Source organism: Dasypus novemcinctus, chromosome 9 (assembly GCF_030445035.2).
Source record: "Dasypus novemcinctus isolate mDasNov1 chromosome 9, mDasNov1.1.hap2, whole genome shotgun sequence".
Classification (NCBI taxonomy): Eukaryota; Metazoa; Chordata; class Mammalia; order Cingulata; family Dasypodidae; genus Dasypus; species Dasypus novemcinctus.
In genome coordinates, this window is record NC_080681.1 from 4,812,918 (window position 1) to 4,831,448 (window position 18,531).

At 45.8% G+C, this 18,531-nt stretch overlaps 1 protein-coding gene across 4 annotated transcripts in view; it reads left to right on the forward strand.

Moving 5' to 3' along the window:
* SPAG17 (sperm associated antigen 17) overlaps window positions 1-18,531 on the forward strand; it is a 284,808-nt gene that overhangs the window by 34,798 nt on the left and 231,479 nt on the right. For 3 of the 4 annotated variants that reach the window (XM_058302965.2, XM_058302966.2, XM_058302967.2), the window contains exons 2-3: window positions 7,470-7,610; window positions 8,211-8,297. The exons of the other annotated variant lie outside the window; for it this stretch is intronic. In XM_058302965.2, coding sequence (XP_058158948.1) covers window positions 7,470-7,610; window positions 8,211-8,297 — 228 coding nt within the window. The remainder of the gene's footprint in view (window positions 1-7,469; window positions 7,611-8,210; window positions 8,298-18,531) is intronic. 4 annotated transcript variants of the gene reach the window in all.

The window sequence follows — 18,531 nt, forward strand, 5'->3', positions numbered from 1 at the left end:
GGATTTGATGCCACTCTAGAGTTGTGGATATTTCCACCAGAACTTCAGTAATTCTCATTAGTGATCACGTTCAGTATTTATTAAGACAGAGGGGGTCAGCCAGATAGTATGTGCACGCACAATAAAGCTATTTCTATAGAGTTGAGCTCTCATCAGTGAAGATGAGACATGACCTGTGTTTCTAAACATCAAAGAAATAGGCTTTTTCTTTAATTAAAATGCTCAGAGATTCAGAGACATGGTTCCTTCCAAAGTGCTGCATGTGGCTGATAAAATGCCACATACTCCGCCACCCTTCCCATACTAAGCATGTGTAAAATTTCCCTGTATTGTGTGGTTTGGGCTGCTGAGTTCAAGAAACATTTATTGACTGCTACTAAATGCCAGACACATGGGCAAACCAAGTTGTCCAGGTAGCGCGATTTCAGGGAAGCCTTTTCCACTGGCCCAGGCTTCTGCCGAAAATACCACCTTTGAGTTACTCTAGGGACCTGGGGTTCTTTTTTAGAAATGCATTTACAAAAGCCTGGGGATATATTAGTTTAACAAATTAGCAAATCACCTCTTTGGCCCTGAGCTATTTAAACAAGAGGTGATTTGGATAACTTCTATTCCACGCAGGAGAATGAGGGGGATTGGATTCTGAAAAGGTTGATAAGACCGAAAAGAAAAGACAGGGAGATCACTTAGGTAGAGATCACACTCTACCAAAAATAAACTTCAGTACTTTTATTTGTTTTTTGCTTTTTTGTGTTTTAGAACTGACCCTGCTGGACATCTGTGTTTTAGGCCTGGGTCCATAAAATTAGCCAGCCTAATGTTTACAATTCAGATCACCTGATCCCTTTACATTTTTTTTTCAAGCCAAGTAAGCAGGTCTCCAATTCTCATGAAAATCAGTCTGTCCCGCTCTTTTCCCCAGCCCTCGCTATCTCATAGCTCATCTCCTGATTCATCTCATCATGTCCTTATTCATCATGTAAGTCTCTTAATTCTACTCTATTTTTACAGTGACTTTTTTTAAAGCTTTTATAGAGTTGTATTTTAGGGGATTACTAAGTTCAAATGGATATATTTTAATTTACAAAATGACATTAGCAAATGTCCTTTCTATAAACACTGTTGGCAATTTTAAAAGGCACGAAAGGAGGGTAATGAGAAATGTTTTCTTCTTGCAATGAAAGAGCCAAACCAAGTACCTTTCATGAAGAAAAGTAGACTTACACCGAATGCAAACTGCTGCACTCACATTCACTCCTATAATGGCAAAAAATTAGATTTTTAAAGCATCATCTGTTTACAGTTTTGGTCCTCTCTTTGAGAGACCCAAAATATTTTAGAAACTTGTCAGTTAACAAGTTATCATTATCAAAGAGGAAATCATTTTACAAACTGACAGTAATTCAATTTAATACTTGGGTTTTCACGATGCAACCGCTGCTATTCTGAGATTTCTCCCCTTGCTTTGCCTCAAGCCCTCCAAGCTTAAAGCTGTGTATATGGAATAACCACTTTTGTTCCCGTGACCGACTGGCGAAGAGGCCCCATAAACCTACACACGACGATGGCGATACTTACTGCCAGGTGCTGTGTCAGAAACACTTCCCCCAGGTTTTCCCACTCAGTCTTCACAACGACCCCGAGAGACAGTCGCCGTCATCCTCCTCGTTCGCGCACAAGGCATGGGCAAGTGGAGAGCCTGGCCCGAGGACACGCGCGGCTGCGGGGCTTGGAGCCCGGGCCGTCGCCTCCCCGGCCGGGCCCAGCCATGGGCAGCGCGCCTCATCCAGGGGCCGCCGCGGCGGGGACCCTGGCCCTGGGGGCAGGGTGCTCGGGGCTGCCCACGGCAGGGCGCAAAGTGCCTGGACGGGAGGAAGAGCCCCGCGCGCCCCGTGCTCCCGGCGGCCCCGCCGGGCTGACCTGGCGGCCTGCTCCTGGGGGCCGCGACCTTAGGACAGGACGGCGTCCACGTGAGCCACACTGGGCACCGTCAGCACAGGCCGGGCGAGCCCCCGCGAGCCCCCGCCGCAGCGCCTGTGCTGGAGGCGCCCTCCAGGAGGCCGCCTGCTCGGCCCCCCGCCGTGCGTTCTCAGCCTCGGCCTTTGCCCGCAAAGCCACCGGGAAGGCAGCCGTAGCGGCGCTGGCCGCCCAGGGACAGAGCAGCTCCGCGCTGGTGGACGCTTCGCACTGGCTCTCTGGCGAAGTTATGCCCAGATTCGTAACATTTGCCACTACCATGGCCCCAACACTCGCGCCGTGGCCGGCCTCGCCTCACCAAGGCAAGGAGACCAGGGGGCCGGCCGAGGGCCGAGGCAGGTGCGGGGCTGCGCTGCCCCTGCAGGAGCAGGATGGAGGGCAGCTCGCGCTCTGCGCCCCTGCCTGCCCCGCCTCTCTCCCCATCCACCCCAGCGTCTCCCACCATGAAGCCACGCTCCCGAGAATTGCAAAGCCCGCCTGAAGTAGACAGGGATCCCAGACCTCAGCAGTGTGCGTGACCAGCCTGCCCCTGCCCGCTGCTTCTCGAGGGCAGATGAGGGAGTGGGAGAGGAAGGCGCAGGAGGGGCGGCCTGCAGGCGGTGGGCGTCCGCGGGCGGGCTCTGGCCTTCTCCCTGCTCTCTGGAAGAGTCGCTCCTTCCCGCTCCTTCCCACGTCTGCTTGCTTGCCTGCGTCACACCTAGTGAACTCGCCACGGCAGGGTCGTGCTACAGGGCCTGATTCCCCAAACGCCGGCTCCTGTCGCTTGTACAGAGCACCTTAGCTCAGAGACGGCCTGTTCTCCCGACGACTGCAGGGCTGTGGGCTGCACACGCCGCACAGCTTCCTAACAGGACACATTCTAGAGCTTTAGGATTCTGATGTCGAGTTCCCCTTAGCATCCAAGTGCACTCTCTGCTCCTTTAACACAGCAGAGCAATACATTTGTTATGATATGTCTATTTCCCATTCACTAGTGGGGGCCCCGAGGAGCACAACTATAAAAACAGACCTCTGACACCTTCAGCCCAGCTGAGAGGGCACGGTCACGGTGGCCACCTGAAGCAGTTCCTAAATCAAGAGGACTTGCAGCAACATGATAGGAACATGACCAGCGTAGTATTTATGACAAATTCTGAGGGAGCAATAATAAGAAAGAAGAGTGATAATAAGTACTGGCTTGGTAAAGACGGTAAAAGGAGTTTGGAAGTGCCTGTCTTATTCATTTATATCTTTATATTCTTTACTATATAACAATGCATGCTTGCTTTTTAAGCTATATTTTCAGTTTCTTACACAGTTAGAACCCCTTTTTAACAAATGCCATTGTAGCAGCCAGTTCTATGTAATAAAAATATTTCTTCTGCTGGCTACCAGCCCGTACTAACACTCCTTTGCTGATGCAGATCCAAGACTGCTTTTGAAGGAGAAACCCGTATGAGAAAGACATTCACAAATCCCTGTCCACTTGGCCGTAAATCTACTTAACAAAAAGGTTATCCTTTCAGTAGAGCATCAACATAAAGTACAGGTTTGCATCTCTGTACAGTGTTAAGTGGCTCTTAATAAAACCTGACTTTTAAACTGTTGCAGTGATTTTACGTGGGGCCTAAAAAAATGCTGGTGCTTAGTGGTGCTTAGCGCTCGTCATCTCTGACCAGAGGACGGTGGGAATCTCGCCTTGGTCCCTTCAGGCGCTGGGACTTGCCAGCAGAGCAGCAGAGGAGAGCAGGGGTGGCCTGGGCGGCCTTCTGCAGGCCGGCGGGCTACCTGTGCTAAGAGGAGGAAGCAATCCCAGGCTCACCATCCAAAAGCTACTTTCACTTCGTTTTTGAAATGGTTTTTGTAGTTATATTAGAATATGGGAATGCCTAAGTAAAACTGGGAGACTTTGTAACATATGAAAGAAAAATAGTTATAAATCTACCCTGTGTCTCTGGGACAGGAGGCTTGTGTGAGACAGCCAGTTTCTGTGTTTACAGGAATACTTTTCTTGCCTTAGGAGACTAGTATGTAAGTGTTTGGGTTAAGACGCCCTCCTGCCAGGCTTCAAATTAGGTGAGGCTGGTAAAGAAAATAAAAGGTAATGGATTGTATCCATACATGACTTCATTCCCTCCCTTGAATGATATTATCAATAAGCCCCGGGGCAAAACTTAGCAGTCCTCCGGTAGCCTGTCTGCCTCCAGGTCCCAGACGGGGGCTCTATTTCCCTGCCTGCGGGTGCCCACCCAAGCCCTCTCCTCCACGGCCGGGCACAGCCCAGTGTCGCTTTTCTCAGCCAGTGGACGTTTTCCTCCTCTAGGCCTATGCCGCTAACTAAACCCAAATTTCTTGAATTGCCTTAAACAAATCCACCCACAGGTAGGAGCCGGCAGGATTGGTAAGAACGGCATGCACCCTGCTTTTACTTCTCCCCGCGGCCTTTGCTTTCTCTCTGCTGAACTTCTCTCGACTCCCCGTGGACTCGGGTGAGGGCTTTTGTTCAGCTGCAGGTCGTGGCAGGATTGCAGGGAGGAACAGCTCTTCCCTAGTCTTTCGCCAAATCTAGTTTGTGCCACACTCTTTTCCTAAAACAATTTCCTATATTTGAATCTGCTTCCAGAAGAAACTCGGATTGTTCAGCTGCCCTGAAGTACTAAGAGAAAGGAAAGGCTCAGGCGCACTTGCCGAGCGTCGTGTATTCAGCTCTGCGCCGTAGCCGATGTCCTGCGTTTGCTGGCGTCTGGCTGCCCCCTGCTGTAAAGCCGCGGAGGCGCAGCCTTCTGCGCGGGCGCTCTTGGTTTGCGTTTTAGTGGGCTGGCAGCTTCACTGCATGCTTACTCGGGTTTCGTTTGGGCTTTGTGACTTGACACTAAACCGTAACTCTGCGGCAGACCCCCACAGGTCCTGCTTTGTCAAAAAGGCCGATTTCTGGAGCAGGAGTTTGGTGGACTCGAGAGGAACACCGTACCTGAATTGTCCTTTCGTGGACAACTCCTGCAGGTGCACTGCCGTGGCCCGGGTCCCTAGCGGACCTCATACAGCAGCTCTAACCCTCTAGCCCAGAAAAACTGTCTGAGGGGGACTGCACAGACCCCAGAGTTCCAGGAATTGGAGGAGGGGTACTTGTGCTAAGATGCATCCTGGAACAAAGTAACAAGAGCAGTGGGCTTCAGGGGAGAGACCCTTGGGAAATTTCCTCAACCTCTTTGAGCCTTTTCAAAACAATCACTTTTTAAAAATCCATCTCACTTTGTTTTAAAATTTTAATGCATAATCTATTTTTGAAGGTTCTATAAATTCTAATGTGCAAGAAGAATCTTCATCTATTACTTTTACTATGCCCAAAGTAGCGTATTACTTGCAATTTGAGGATTATGGAAGGCATTCTGACTCAAAGCCTTGCTAACAAAACTGTGCTGAAATGATCACAAAATCATCAGTCACACATATTGTCTCCAAAATGTTCTGACAAGACATCTGAGAAAAAAGTTATTTGACTTCCTCGGGCCTCTGTTTTTCCATCATAAAGTATAAACGCACCTATTTCATGGGGTTACTTAGAGATTCAAGGAAATCACATATGCCCGGCACATGGCAGATTCACAGTAATTGTTAGTTCCTTCCTCCTCCACCCTTCATCTTTTTTCTGGTCTGAAATGGTCAACACCTGCCTTCAACACCAGATACTCCCGGGTATGTGGTTCCACTACAGCGCCGTCTTTCCGAATTGTCCCCAAAGGACCTGAGAGGCAGCCCTTTCTTGTCGCCATTACCTTGCAGATATTGGCAAGGAAGCCTGCAGCAGCGAGCAAGATGGGAGGACGGGGGTGGAGGTGGTCGTTAAAATCCTCAGTGCCAGACCCCAGACCGCGTCCCTCCCAGGCACCTCAAGGCAAGCTCTCTTCAGGAACCACATGCACTTCCTCCACAGAATGAAAGAGATTGTCCTTCTTTAATGAAGACTGTAAGTTGCAACTCTGAATCAAGGAGCAGAGAAGAGAAAATAAGTGTATCCAATGGTAGGAAAGGTCATTTTGCCACAATGGAATTCTTTTGATAAAGAATCCATGGTAAATATTATATCTGCAATTCAGAAAAACAAGAGCATTTTAAAAACAGATGCTCCTTCTTTGATGGTGAATTCACAAAACAAAAAATGTTTTAAATTTAATATAACATGAAAACACATAGTCACACCTCTGCGCGCATGTGCACAACTACTTTCTAAGAACATACACATTTTTATGCTTTTCACGTGGTGGTCTTTTTGGTGATAGTTTTGGAGATTGGTTGGCTTTTATTAGGTAGTAAGTTTTCCATGGAGAAGTAAGAGAAATTTAAGGACAATGATTAATTGATAACAAGAAAGAATCTGAACTAACGTCTTTTCTCCTATCCACACTTTAATTCTATCATCACTCTGATTTTGAACTGGACAGAGACCAGAGAATAAAACTATGCATTTAATTAAATTTGTGTGACCTTTCCAAATCTTCCTAAACATTATTTTGGCATCTACCAAGAACGAGATTTACTCTCCTCGAGTCAGCTCTCTAGTGCAGAGCTAGAGGCCAGCTTAGATATCCTCCTGCCCAATTCTTTTGTTCTATAAATGGGAAAACTAAGGCCCAGAGAGCCGGCATGGCTCGTGTGCCCTCCCTTTACGAGCTCTCTCTCTCTCTAATGTCTCTACCGTGTGTGTGATCCAGCCACTCTAAGAGTGTCAGTGCTCAGAAGCACTAGTCCTGGTTGTCACGAGTTTGCCTCTTCCCTCAGCACCTGACGGCAGGTAATTCAGGGCGCTCTGCTCGTAAGCGCCTCCAGAGAATTGCTTCCTCTCAGTGGAAATTATGATTTATAAAAAAACAGAGAGAAAGGGATTATTGAACAAGAATGTTGTCTTTAGTATCTTTTAAAAAAAATTATCTGGCACAAAACTTCATTTCCAAGTGCGATTCTTACTCTATTTCTTAGGAATGGAAAGGACCCTAAGCACTGAGGTTCTTGTTGTAACTCTGTGCTTTACACAAACTGCAGGGCTTGAATTTTACCCCCTTTAACAGCAAATTATTTGGCAACTCATTCAATATCATTTAACGTATTTGTTGACAGCCATCAGGTCCCTAGCAGTATTCAGAGTCTCAGGATCCAGCAGGGAAAAAAAACAGAGAGCCCTGCCGTTTGGAGAGTCTCCCTTTGCTGTTGCTTCTTTTGGAGATGATCTCTTAACATGTATTTTTGAGTAGGAATGAGCTATTGTTTTCCAACACCGAATTAACATTGGACAACATTTCAGTGAAAAGCTTTTCGTCCTCGTTTCCTTCAATCCTCCTTAAAATAACAGGCCTCGCTTCTCGCGCTCCTCCGGCCACGCGGCGCGGAATCCGGCGCGATCCCGCCCCCTCGTGGCGACCCGACCCGGGCCCTACGCGCTCCCGAGGCCCGCCTGCCCTGCGGGTCGGCCGTGGAGGAAGCCGCCCCGGGCCTAACTCCCTCTCCTTGTGCCGCAGAGCGACTGGCAGGCGTGCGTGGCGGTGGCGGCGGGGAGCCGGCCCGAGGACGAGCTGCTGCTGCGCGCGCTCACGCAGGCGGTGCGCGCCCCGCAGCGCAGGCTCTTCAGCGCCGTCACCTGGCCCGACGTCCTGCAGCAGGTACGCGCCCGCGCCCCCGCGCCCCCGCGCCCCCGCGCGCCCGGCCCTCCCCGGCAGAGCAGGGCGGGAGACGTCGTAAGACGGCGAGAACGGCTACGGTCAGGGCTGTTCTGCAAACGTGACCAGCTTCTTAAACACTTAACTGGAGTAAATTTGAACTGTTTAGTCCAGAAGAATTATTTTTTTTGTCCACGAATGTTGCCCACTGAATATTCGTTCATTTGAATTTTTTTTTCTGAGATCATACCAGGCACCCTGCTAGGTTCTGTGAGGAATTATTTAATAAAAGGTGAAATAATAATGAAAGATCACACTATTTAAGGTTCCAGAGAAGTCCATAACTAATCAGAAAATCAAGTCTACAGAGAATCACAGTAGTCAGAGGTCAGAGGAGAACAATAACGTGGGAAAGATGTCCAATGCAAATGTCTGTAAAATTACTAAGGGGTCACCAAAATGACTATGAATATTTACCTAATTGATGAATATCTCCCTTTTTTAGGTTCTCTAAACCCTCTAATCACCTAGGTATTTGAAATACATCAAGTGTTCTTTAAGTAAGCCTTTCTTTTTTATTGCATGGATTTAATTCTCTTACAGATCCATGGAATCAATGACCTTTTGGGATCTCCTTCATCTAAAAAGGCAAAAAAACCTGCAGGTGGTAGTGCCCCCTTGTTTCATGAGGTAGGTGAGAGAATTAATTGAAGAGAGTGCTTAATTTTTCAAAAATGATAATCCCGTCGATAATGTTATAGCCATTCTTTATTGCATTTGTTCTCTGAAGGCAAATTCCTCCTCCTCATTGGGGATGGCAGACACTTCAGAAATCTGCCTCCCTCTTAACAAAATCTCCCTCCAGGAACAAAATTGTCCTACATTGTTTACACCCTCATTACATCCAATGGAAAACGACAAATAAGAAACGGTTATATACAAGAAAAGCATTGGGTCATCTTTTTTAATGATCACTACTAAAGGGGGTTCATATTATTAGTTTATTACAATGTTAGTTTCACACGCACACACAGTCAAAACACCCCAGAAAACGTTACCTGTCCAAGTCCGTTTTTAACTGGAATCTTTTCCATCAGCTTGTGAACTATGTGTGCCTTTTACTTCCCACTGTCATCAGTGTACTCTTGATTGCACGCATACTCTTCAGCTCAATGGTCCAGTCTAGTTCTAGCAGCAACTTAATACAAAAGTCTGTCCTGTCTGACCCAGGAGGGTTTCTCGAAGACTCGGCAATCACGCGCAGTACAACGGGATTTCCCCTCACCCTGCCTTGCTAAGATCTCACTTACAGCCTGCAAGAAACTATAAAAACCTAGTGATTAATTAGAAGATCACTTAAAGTTTGTCAGACACTGTTTTACAGCCCTACAGGCCTAATACATAAAGATTTTGGATCTCTCTAAGACAAACTTGTTTGCATTTTATTTCAGTGATGACTAATAAACTTTTAATGCTTCTCAGGTTTTGGATGGTTTCATATTGGGCTTTTTAATATTGCCTGAATTCTATCTGACTAAGTTTCATTGGATTTATTTATGACTGACAGTACTGTGAATTTTATTGCATGAACTCTTGCTACACTGCTCTCACCATCAAGGCAAACTTTTTCTGTGCTGCTGAAGTGAAATAGCATACCTTCTATCTTCTGTTATGATGATCCAAAGTGTGTGCTTCAGTTGAAACATTATGTGATACCTGGATTTAAAATATTGGAATTTTTCTTCTGAAGTGACTATAGAAGTCCATGTCCAATTCTGAGGCCTGGGATCAATTAGCCCCCAAAGGAGTCTTTCTTCTTCAAAGATGCTCAGTAAAAATCAGACATGTTAACAGGCCAGTTTTGACATGTAATCTGGACAGGCATTTTGACTTGGATGTGGGATCGCACAATGTTACAAATCCAAAGCTGAGTTAGAAAGCCACTCCCCTCAAACGTGGGCTCTGACTCTGGGTTGCATATCCTCCCCTCATGGAGGGCCGTTTCACATCTGGCTCCACCACACACTTCCAGAGAAGCATTGGGGCAGTGAGCCCCCACCCCCACTCACATCCCCTTTCCTGAGTGCTTCTGGAAGGAAAGAGAGGAAGGGGTGGGGTACCACAGGGATCAGACCTTGCTTGGGTGCACCGAAGTTCGTTCCCGTCAACTGCTGCCGCAGAAATGGATAAAGAACATAGAAAAAAATCAGACTCCCGGTCAACACCTGGGGGAGAGGACCCGCACAGTGCCCCACCCCAGGTGGGCTGGAAAGCCGCCGTGAGTGCCCAGGGGCCCCAAGGAGCGGTGAGTGTTGGCCACGCTCGAGGCCCGAAGGCACCGTCATGGAACCCCCAGACTCGGGTGTTGTATGCAGACAGCCTGCCCATGAGCTGTTCAAAGTCCCCCACGTTCTAGAGCAATTGGGACCCTTGTCACAGGTGCAACTGGGACATTTGCCACAGGTGCACCCCTGAGGAGCCTCTCTAGGATGTCTTAAGTTTCTTTCTCAAAAGTAACTCTGCAATGGGAAAGAAAAGATAATCTAACAAAATTGCTTATGTTACATAGGAAATTCATAGCGTTCTGCTTCCTTTCACACCTTCATTCTGAAGGGAGAACTCAAAAGAGAGATCATAAAGACCATACACTTAAATACCCACCTTTACTTCTGGTTCTAGGATATTCTCTTTGGCCTTAAATCAGAACCTTAATCATTCTTACTTTAAACACAGTTCTGACCAACTTGGCTCTCTAGTTTCTTAGCCTGTGGTCAATTAGGAGCAGCAAATTAAAGTGAGACTCACTACAGCGCAGTTTATACATGAGCAGTAAAAGAGTGTCAGAACCACATTACGTATTTCCAGTAACGACGCTAAATGTCTGGGCTAGCCAGCAACGACCACATTCCTAAGTGATTCGCTCAGCTTTTCACTCGGATGGCTTGGTGTTGTGTACACACAGCTTTATTTTGAAATTGTGTCATTTCCCGTGAAACCCTAGAGTTTCATCTAGCCATGGTATTGTATATATGAGAGAGTCTTTACTTACAAACCACAGTGCTTTGAAAATCTTCCCCGATTTGTGCTCATGTAATTCCACAGGGACACTGTGGAATTTGTTCATTCACCTTTTCTCTTTGGAAATCATGTTTTTGCTTAGCAAGAAGTATTCCAAGGATTCACATAGGAATGAGATGAGAATATTCTCCTTTGTGTACATGCTCAGGAATGTCAGTTATTTTTATTATTGTTGCTGTTATTGTTAAAGAAGGATGATGATGATGATGACAACCCCACCCGCTGGCATTGCACATAAACACCATTTCCATCATGCAATCCTACTTGAAGATGTGGACACATATGGAAACGGATATGCAAATATTGCCTGCATTGCATAGTGTCCAGTTTTACTAAAATATTAACAAATCCATTCTTGTTCAGTTCAAATACCAACGCCAGGTACTATCTAGAAATGTGGAGGAAACAAATATTAATGTCGTGACTATTATAAAGATTCTAACCTCAAGAAGTTTAAGGTCTAGGTAGATTATGTAGATTAGCCTGACACATAGTAGGTATTCAATGAATATTTGTTGAATGAGTGAATCACACAATGCAGAAATCAGGCACTGAAGCTCCTGGGGAACAAGTGAAGTGTTACAGGAATTCAGAGGAAGATGAGCTCACCGTTGGCCAAGGGAGGAAGGCAGCTAGAGAAGCTCTTGTGGAGAAGGGGTCACTGGGCAGGGAAGGAGAAGGGGCCTGGGAATATTGATCCTTTAAGTGTATTATCCCAGTTTATCCACATCAGAATTCCCAAGGAAATATAGATATCCCCACTTTACACATAGCGACAAAGGCTCAGAGAACGGAAGACATTTCCTAACTAGAAAATCCCAAGACCTTAGATTTAAACACGGTTCTGCTCGGTAGCCAGCCAGGTTTTTCCATCTGACTTCATACCCGTGCTCTTTCCCTGCGCTCAGAGCCGTGCATCCGGGGAAGGGGGATCTCGGTGTCCAGATGTGGGAAAGGGCCTTCTAGGAAAGGGAGCGAGCCCAAGCCATGGCGGAGGAGGGCGGTGTGGGTGGGGACCAGAGCCACGGCCACACGGCGAGGACACGCCCGGCAGGCCGTCCCTGTGCTGGATCTTCCTGACGGTATCTTAACTATACCTCTGAAATCTTAAGGAGGCAAATCTACAAGAAAACATTTCAAAGTGGGAAGACTGCATGCTTTAGACTCCTGACTGAAATTAAATTTATTTACTAACTATGCACCGATATTTTCCTGTGTGCATGTGTTTCATGGCCAATTAACGAACCTGACCGGTCCATTTTCAGGTATACTCAGTCCTAACCGAAAGAAAAAAAGGAAAACATTTAAGGGTCCTTCAAAACCAACTGAAATGTTCCCCATGAGAAAGTATTATTTGTATCAAAATGCAAAGATTCTCCCACTTGTGATTAAATCTTGATACATAGTAAATGAACCCTATTACAAGATAGAATGTGCAAATTGCAGGCTCTAACTACGCGGCTTTGCTAAATTAGAGAGAAAAAGGTTATCAGTTGGGCAGGGGTTTGTTTATCCAACTTTCCCTGAGGTCAGAGCCAATGATCTTAAAGGTTTTTAATTCCACGCCACGTTTCTCTTAATTTTATGGTGGTGATCGGCCTATCTTCCTAGCTGGAAATGAGACTCCACCCACACACAGGGTTTCTTTAGGGTGCCTGTCTGTGACTTGTTAAGAAAGGGCACATTTGTTCACCGCCCCTCTCCCCCACAAAATTAACCTGCTGAAACAAAATTTGTATGCTTTAGTTGATGTTTTAGTTTCCTAGGCTGGTCAAGCAAATACCATCCATCGGACTAGCTTAAACACTGGGAATTTATTAGTTTGTGATTTTGAGGCTAAAAGAAAGTCCAAGTCAAGGTGTCATCAAGTGGCTGCTTTCTCGCTGGAGACTGTGGCATTGGGGGCTGCCTGTCGCCTATCATAAGTCCTCAGTTGGATACACGGCACGGCACATGGTGGCGTCTGTGGCCTCTCCCTTCTCTCCCAGGATTCAGGGATATTCAGCTTCAGCTGCTCCCTCTGTGGTTCCCTCTCTCTGAATTTCCTTCCGTTTATAAAGGGCTCTGGTAATAGGATTAAAACCCATCCCAACTGAGGTGGGCCACAGGTTAACTGAAGGGTAACTACTTAAAATGGGCTCACGCTCACAGGAATGGATTAGGTTTGTTTTGTGGGGTGTATATGGCTTCAAACCACCACGGCGGGTTGCTCACTATTTTTTTAAAAAAATAGTCAATTCTCAAAGTTTCTATGCAACAAAGAACTTTGACAATCCTTTTCTATTTATTTCTCTCCCCTTCCCCACCCTCCTATCCCCCCGCCCCGGTTGTCTGTTCTCTGTGTCTATTTGCTGCGTCTTCTTTGTCCACTTCTGTTGTTGTCAGCGGTACGGGCATCTATCTGTGTCTCTTTTTGTTGTGTCATCTTGTTGTATCAGCTCTCCGTGTGTGTGGCGCCATTCCTGGGCAGGCTGCACTTTCTTTCGCACTGGGCGGCTCTCCTTACTGGGCGCACTCCTTGCGCGTGGGGCTCCCCTACGCGGGGGACACCCCTGCGTGGCAGGGCACTCCTTGCGCGCATCAGCACTGCACGTGGGCCAGCTGCACACAGGTCAAGGAGGCCCGGGGTTTGAACCGCAGACCTCCCATGTGGTAGACGGACGCCCTATCCACTGGGCCAAGTCCGCTTCCTGACAATCCTTATGATGATGTGATATGTTACAATTTTACAATGCAAACCATTACTATTTTCCTCTTTACTCCCATCCATAAAAAAGAAATACTTTTTTAACTGATATATTTTAATTAAAATATTTCTACGGCCTTTATATTGCATTTAGGAGAAAATTAAATGTGGGAAGATTTTTCCAAGACTAGATTTGAGAGTAATGGACCAAATGCCATTAATAAGATATAAGATCAAATGTTGTACCTTCAGATACTGTTTGCTTAAGACATTTTGCTAATGCCTTGGTTTAGTGTCCCCAAGTTGTAATAACTCCTAATTCCTAGATGTGTAGACATATTTCTCAGGTTTTACCTCCCTCGTGTATTCATAACTCACAAATAAGAACACAGACTTAATTATAATCCAGTTGCCATCCTTTTCAGATTCTTGAAATTAAACTCATTTCTTAAACAGCACCTCAGATTAAGAGTCTATTCAATCGAATTGTAAGCCCTTATTTGGAGGTGGCCCTTGTCAAAATGAAAAATGGAAAACTCATGCTTCAGAGATAGGAACAAATAATATGTGAAAACATTTAAGAGGTTTGAAGTTATTAAAATGGCAGATCTACTGGGAACAGAAAAGCAGTATGTCATGGAAGAAACGAAGGCAAAGGGAGACAGGAAGCATTTTCTGACCTTTTCAATCTTGCGTTTTAAAACAAAACAAAAAAATTCTGGAAGACCTGGAAAGTAGCCAACGTAATGCCATTATTTCATAGAGCTTAGGGACACACCAGGAAATTACAGGCCAGTTAGTTTAACTTCACTTGTAGGGAAAGTATTAAAAACTGCTGCAGGAGATCAAGTAAAAAGATGCTTAGAAAAGCACAGCTTGATTAAGGCAAGCCTAGCCAACGTGGTTTTCGGAAAGCGAAGGTCATGTCTTAGGAACTTGTTGAAATTCTTTGAAGCTATTATGGCCAGTAGAGTCTTCACAGAATACACGGAGGCCCAGAATCTGCGTATCTTTTCTGTTCCACATCAGCCCTTCGGGGATGCCTACAGAGCACCGCCCACTTCAGAGCTTTGGCGCTCCAGGTTCAGAAACCACTATCAAAATAGTAAGAAGAAAATAACCTCCGATGGAACATTTTTAAAGCTGGAACCAATTAATACAACCTGATATTTAGAAACGTAAAATAATGAGACTTGGAACAAAACTTAAGTGTATAGGGCTGTAACAAAGAAGTACTACACTGGGACTATAAAAACAATCCAGGAGTTATTGCACGAAAATCCGGACTTTGAGGCACTTTTTACCGGAAGAAGGAAAGGCAAGGAGAAACCACACTGCTAGAAGCAGTCATGGTAAGGGGCAATGAAGAGTTGCAAGCCAACGAATTTTGTCAAGACGGGGAAAAAAGAGGAGTCAAATGCGTGAACGGCCCTGAGCCTCCGCGATCCCGGAGAAGGCCAGCGTCCCACAGAGAAAGCCAGGTCTGGCCTAGTGGCGGGAGGGCCAAGGGGCAGGCCTCTCCGGCTTGGAGAATGAGGGTCCCCTGGGAGCCAGCGTTTCTGTTCTCAGGTAGGAAGCCTGGAGCTCCCTGGGGCTCAGGAGCTGGACAAATCCAGGTGGCCAGCAGCCAGGCAACCAGAAGGAAGGAGCCCCAGGGGAGCTGTGGGAGCAGCCGCTGGGGGCTGGGGCAGCAGAGGGCCCAAGGGCTCACGGGAGCCTAGTCAGGGAGTCCAGGACCCCGTGCAGGGAGGTGCAGCCACAAAACTGAAGCCACCACATCTTCCTCGCAGACCCCGTCTGGGGTGGGCCCTGGAGTCTTTCCACAGCCCAGGCATCATAACTGGAGGCTGTCAGGAAGAAGCCAGGCACACATTTATGTATTTACTTATGAGAGCAGCAACACTGCTCTCAATATGTGGGATAAACCAAATGTTACCGCGATTGAACGTCTGGTTTACCCCAAGTATTGCGAGCTGGGTGCTTTAGAGATGTTAGCTAATGGGGCCTTCTCCACAGCCCAGTCAGGAGATGCTTACAAATGCTGGAACCAGAGCTCAGACAGGTGCACGTGTTGATTCTGAAGCCTTTGCTCCTCACTGGCCTCATGCAAAGCTGAGGATAAACAGTATAAATTCTGGAAGTGGTTGTTGTGGTTTAACATTTTCTTGATTACAAGCTACTGTTAGTCATTTAGAATTATGCCTTAAGCCTTTTGGTAGTTCTGTGATATGTTTAATACTTCTTCTACTTCTGAGGTGAAAACAACAAAGCCGTGCTTCAGGGGCAATCACCGGACATTGTAAATCCTCACAGGGCCCACTGGATGGAATGGGAGAGAGTATGGGCCATGATGTGGACCATTGACCATGAGGTGCAGAGGTGCCCAGAGACGTACTTACCAAATGCAATGGATGTGTCATGATGATGGGAAGGAGTGTTGCTGGGGGGGGGAGAGGTGGGGTGGGGGAGGTGGGGTTGAATGGGACCTCATATATATATATATATTTTTTTAATGTAATATTATTACAAAGTCAATAATAAAAAAGAAAAAGAAAAAGAAAACAACAAAGCCACGTCTGCAGATGGCGAGAGCACCAAACAATTGTAATGGCTATTTTTAGGCCTTTTTATGAGTGACTTCAGCCCAAATGTTTGGGTCAACAAGAATTATTAATTCTACTGGTTAAATTTATGTGGATAAGGGGACAGAGTCTTTTCTTTGGGGAAGGTAAAGGGAATGATGGGAAAAGAGAGGGAAGTTAATATATATTCATCACAGATGAGAAGAGACCTCTCTGAAATCTTAAGCTACTTAATAAGGGCTAAATTAATTTCCAGAGAGCCTTATGCTAGTTTTGATAGGACATGTACCCAGTGAATAGCTACAAAGATCCAAACCAAAGTTCGGGCCTCATAATCTTGGACAAGTCCCTAATCCTATTGTACCTCAGTGTTCTCCTTTGTAAAATCAGAGTTGGCATCATAGAGTTGTGTGATGATTAAATGAGACAGTAAACATAAAATGTATATAGCATAGTACCTCATATAGAGTAAGTGCCCATTAAAGTTCAGGATTTTGGTTTGTTTGTTTGTTTTAATTTCTACTTAGTCATAGTGAATATTTGAGGAGTATACATTAGGGAGTAAGAAGTTACTACAAACACATCTATGAGTAGGTTTCTCACTAATTGGGATGTGATTTAAAGATAAACTAAAACCTAATCAAGTGAATAATGGGGGGAAAGCAAATCAATGGTCAATGGGTATTTGACCTACTCCACTATACGTCTTCATGGCCATGACGGAGACAAACATACGTTCTTCTTTGATACCTCGTGGAAGGAGTAAAAAGGAATAAAGAGCAGTAGAACCAGTTCTAAAATAAATTTTTTAAAAAGTCTCACATTTATGTGAAGAAGGCTTTCACAACCCCTCTCTCATTAAATCTTCCTTCCTTCACATGAGCTGGGCAGAGCACGAGTAGTACCTCTACATGTAAATGGAGAAATGGAAACCCAGGAAACTTCAGTGGCTTCCTGACGGTCACCCAGCCAGCCGTCGGCAGAGCTGCACCAGGGTCAGTTCTCCTGATAACAGTCCAAGTCTTTCCCGGCACCCAGCAGAAGGCAGGTCTCTTTCATTAAAAAGTTCCTGTTCATTGATTCATTCCCCACAAGATAATTTTAGGTGGTTTATGGGCAAAATTGTTATTTCATTATTTTAACGTGCATTAGAGAAATCTAAACGTACAATATTAACTTGTAATTTCCCCAACTCTGTGTCTTAGGATAGGGCAATTCTTTTTTTCAAACTTGATTTATAGTCAGTGTAAAGAAAAATATTAGATTCATCCCAGCACAGGAGATACACAGCTTTGATTAAATCATGACATGCTACTGAGTGATGAGGTGTAGGGAATGCTGCCTGGTCATGCGCTCCACACACACTTGACTACCCATTATGCACCAAGTTTATGATTGGGTTTATCTTAGTAAATAAAACAGATTCAATCCCCTGCCCTCATGGTGTTTACGTTTGAGGGAGGAGGCAGACTTGAAACAAAAACCAAACAAGCACACCAACCCATGCGCAGTTATGAACTGGGGTAATTGCTTTGAATCAGAGAGGAAAAGTATTGTAGGCCGAGCGTTTGGAGATGAACTGAAGGACAAAAATGACCCAACTGAAAAAAGTGGGAAAAAGTATTCAGACAGAGAGCTTAGCACGCCCACAGGTCCTGAAGCAGACAAGATCGCAGTGTGTTCGAGAAGTGAGAGTCTAGAGTACCAGGAGCAGAAAGAGGAGAGCGAGTGTGTGAGAGGAGAGAAGGCCGAGGACCCGCAGGAGAGGCCGAAGTTGCTGGCCGTTTCACTTTGTGGGAATGGGGAGCCTTCAAGGCTTGTAGAGAGGACGACTTGGGTTCTTTCTAAAATGTTTCTCTGGCTTCTGAGTGATGAATAAATCGGGATGGGGCAGGAGGCACGGAAGTGGGGAGACCATTTAGGAAACCGCTGGCATATCCAGATGAAGACGGGGACAGAGCAGACAGGTTCAGGGAACATTTAGGAGGACACGGCGGGCTGGTGCTGGGTGAGATGTGGGGGAAGAAGGAGAGGTGTCAGGAGCAACGCCCTCATCTGTGGCACGAGAAACTAAACGCAAAGACCTTTGGATATAGAGGCGATTGGAGGAAGACTAAATCTGGAGGAAATTTTAAGGTATTGGGATAGGTTAAATTGGATATGTCTGAGGGACAGCTAACAGGAGATGTCAAGCAGGAAGTCAGATTCTGAGTGTCTTATTCATTTGTATATCTTTATGTGCCTAGCCCAGGGCTGGCTCACAATAAATCCTGCAAACATGCTTGTTGTCTGCAAGAATCAGCTGACCCTTACAGGGAGAATCATCAACATAGACGTCGGTGCTTTTCAACAATTCTAGTTCAGTAGTGCTTTCCTGGGCACTAGCAGTTTTGGCCCCTTCCATCTTGCGTTTTCTCGCTCCACATCCTATACCGTATTTTTCAAACTGCGGGTCACAACCCGGTGGTTCACAAATCAATTTAGCTGCTTTCAACTCTGTGTCTATGGGTATGGTTTATGAGGTAAATATTTTTTGCTATAAATATAGATCAAAAAAAAGTTTGAACAACACTGCACT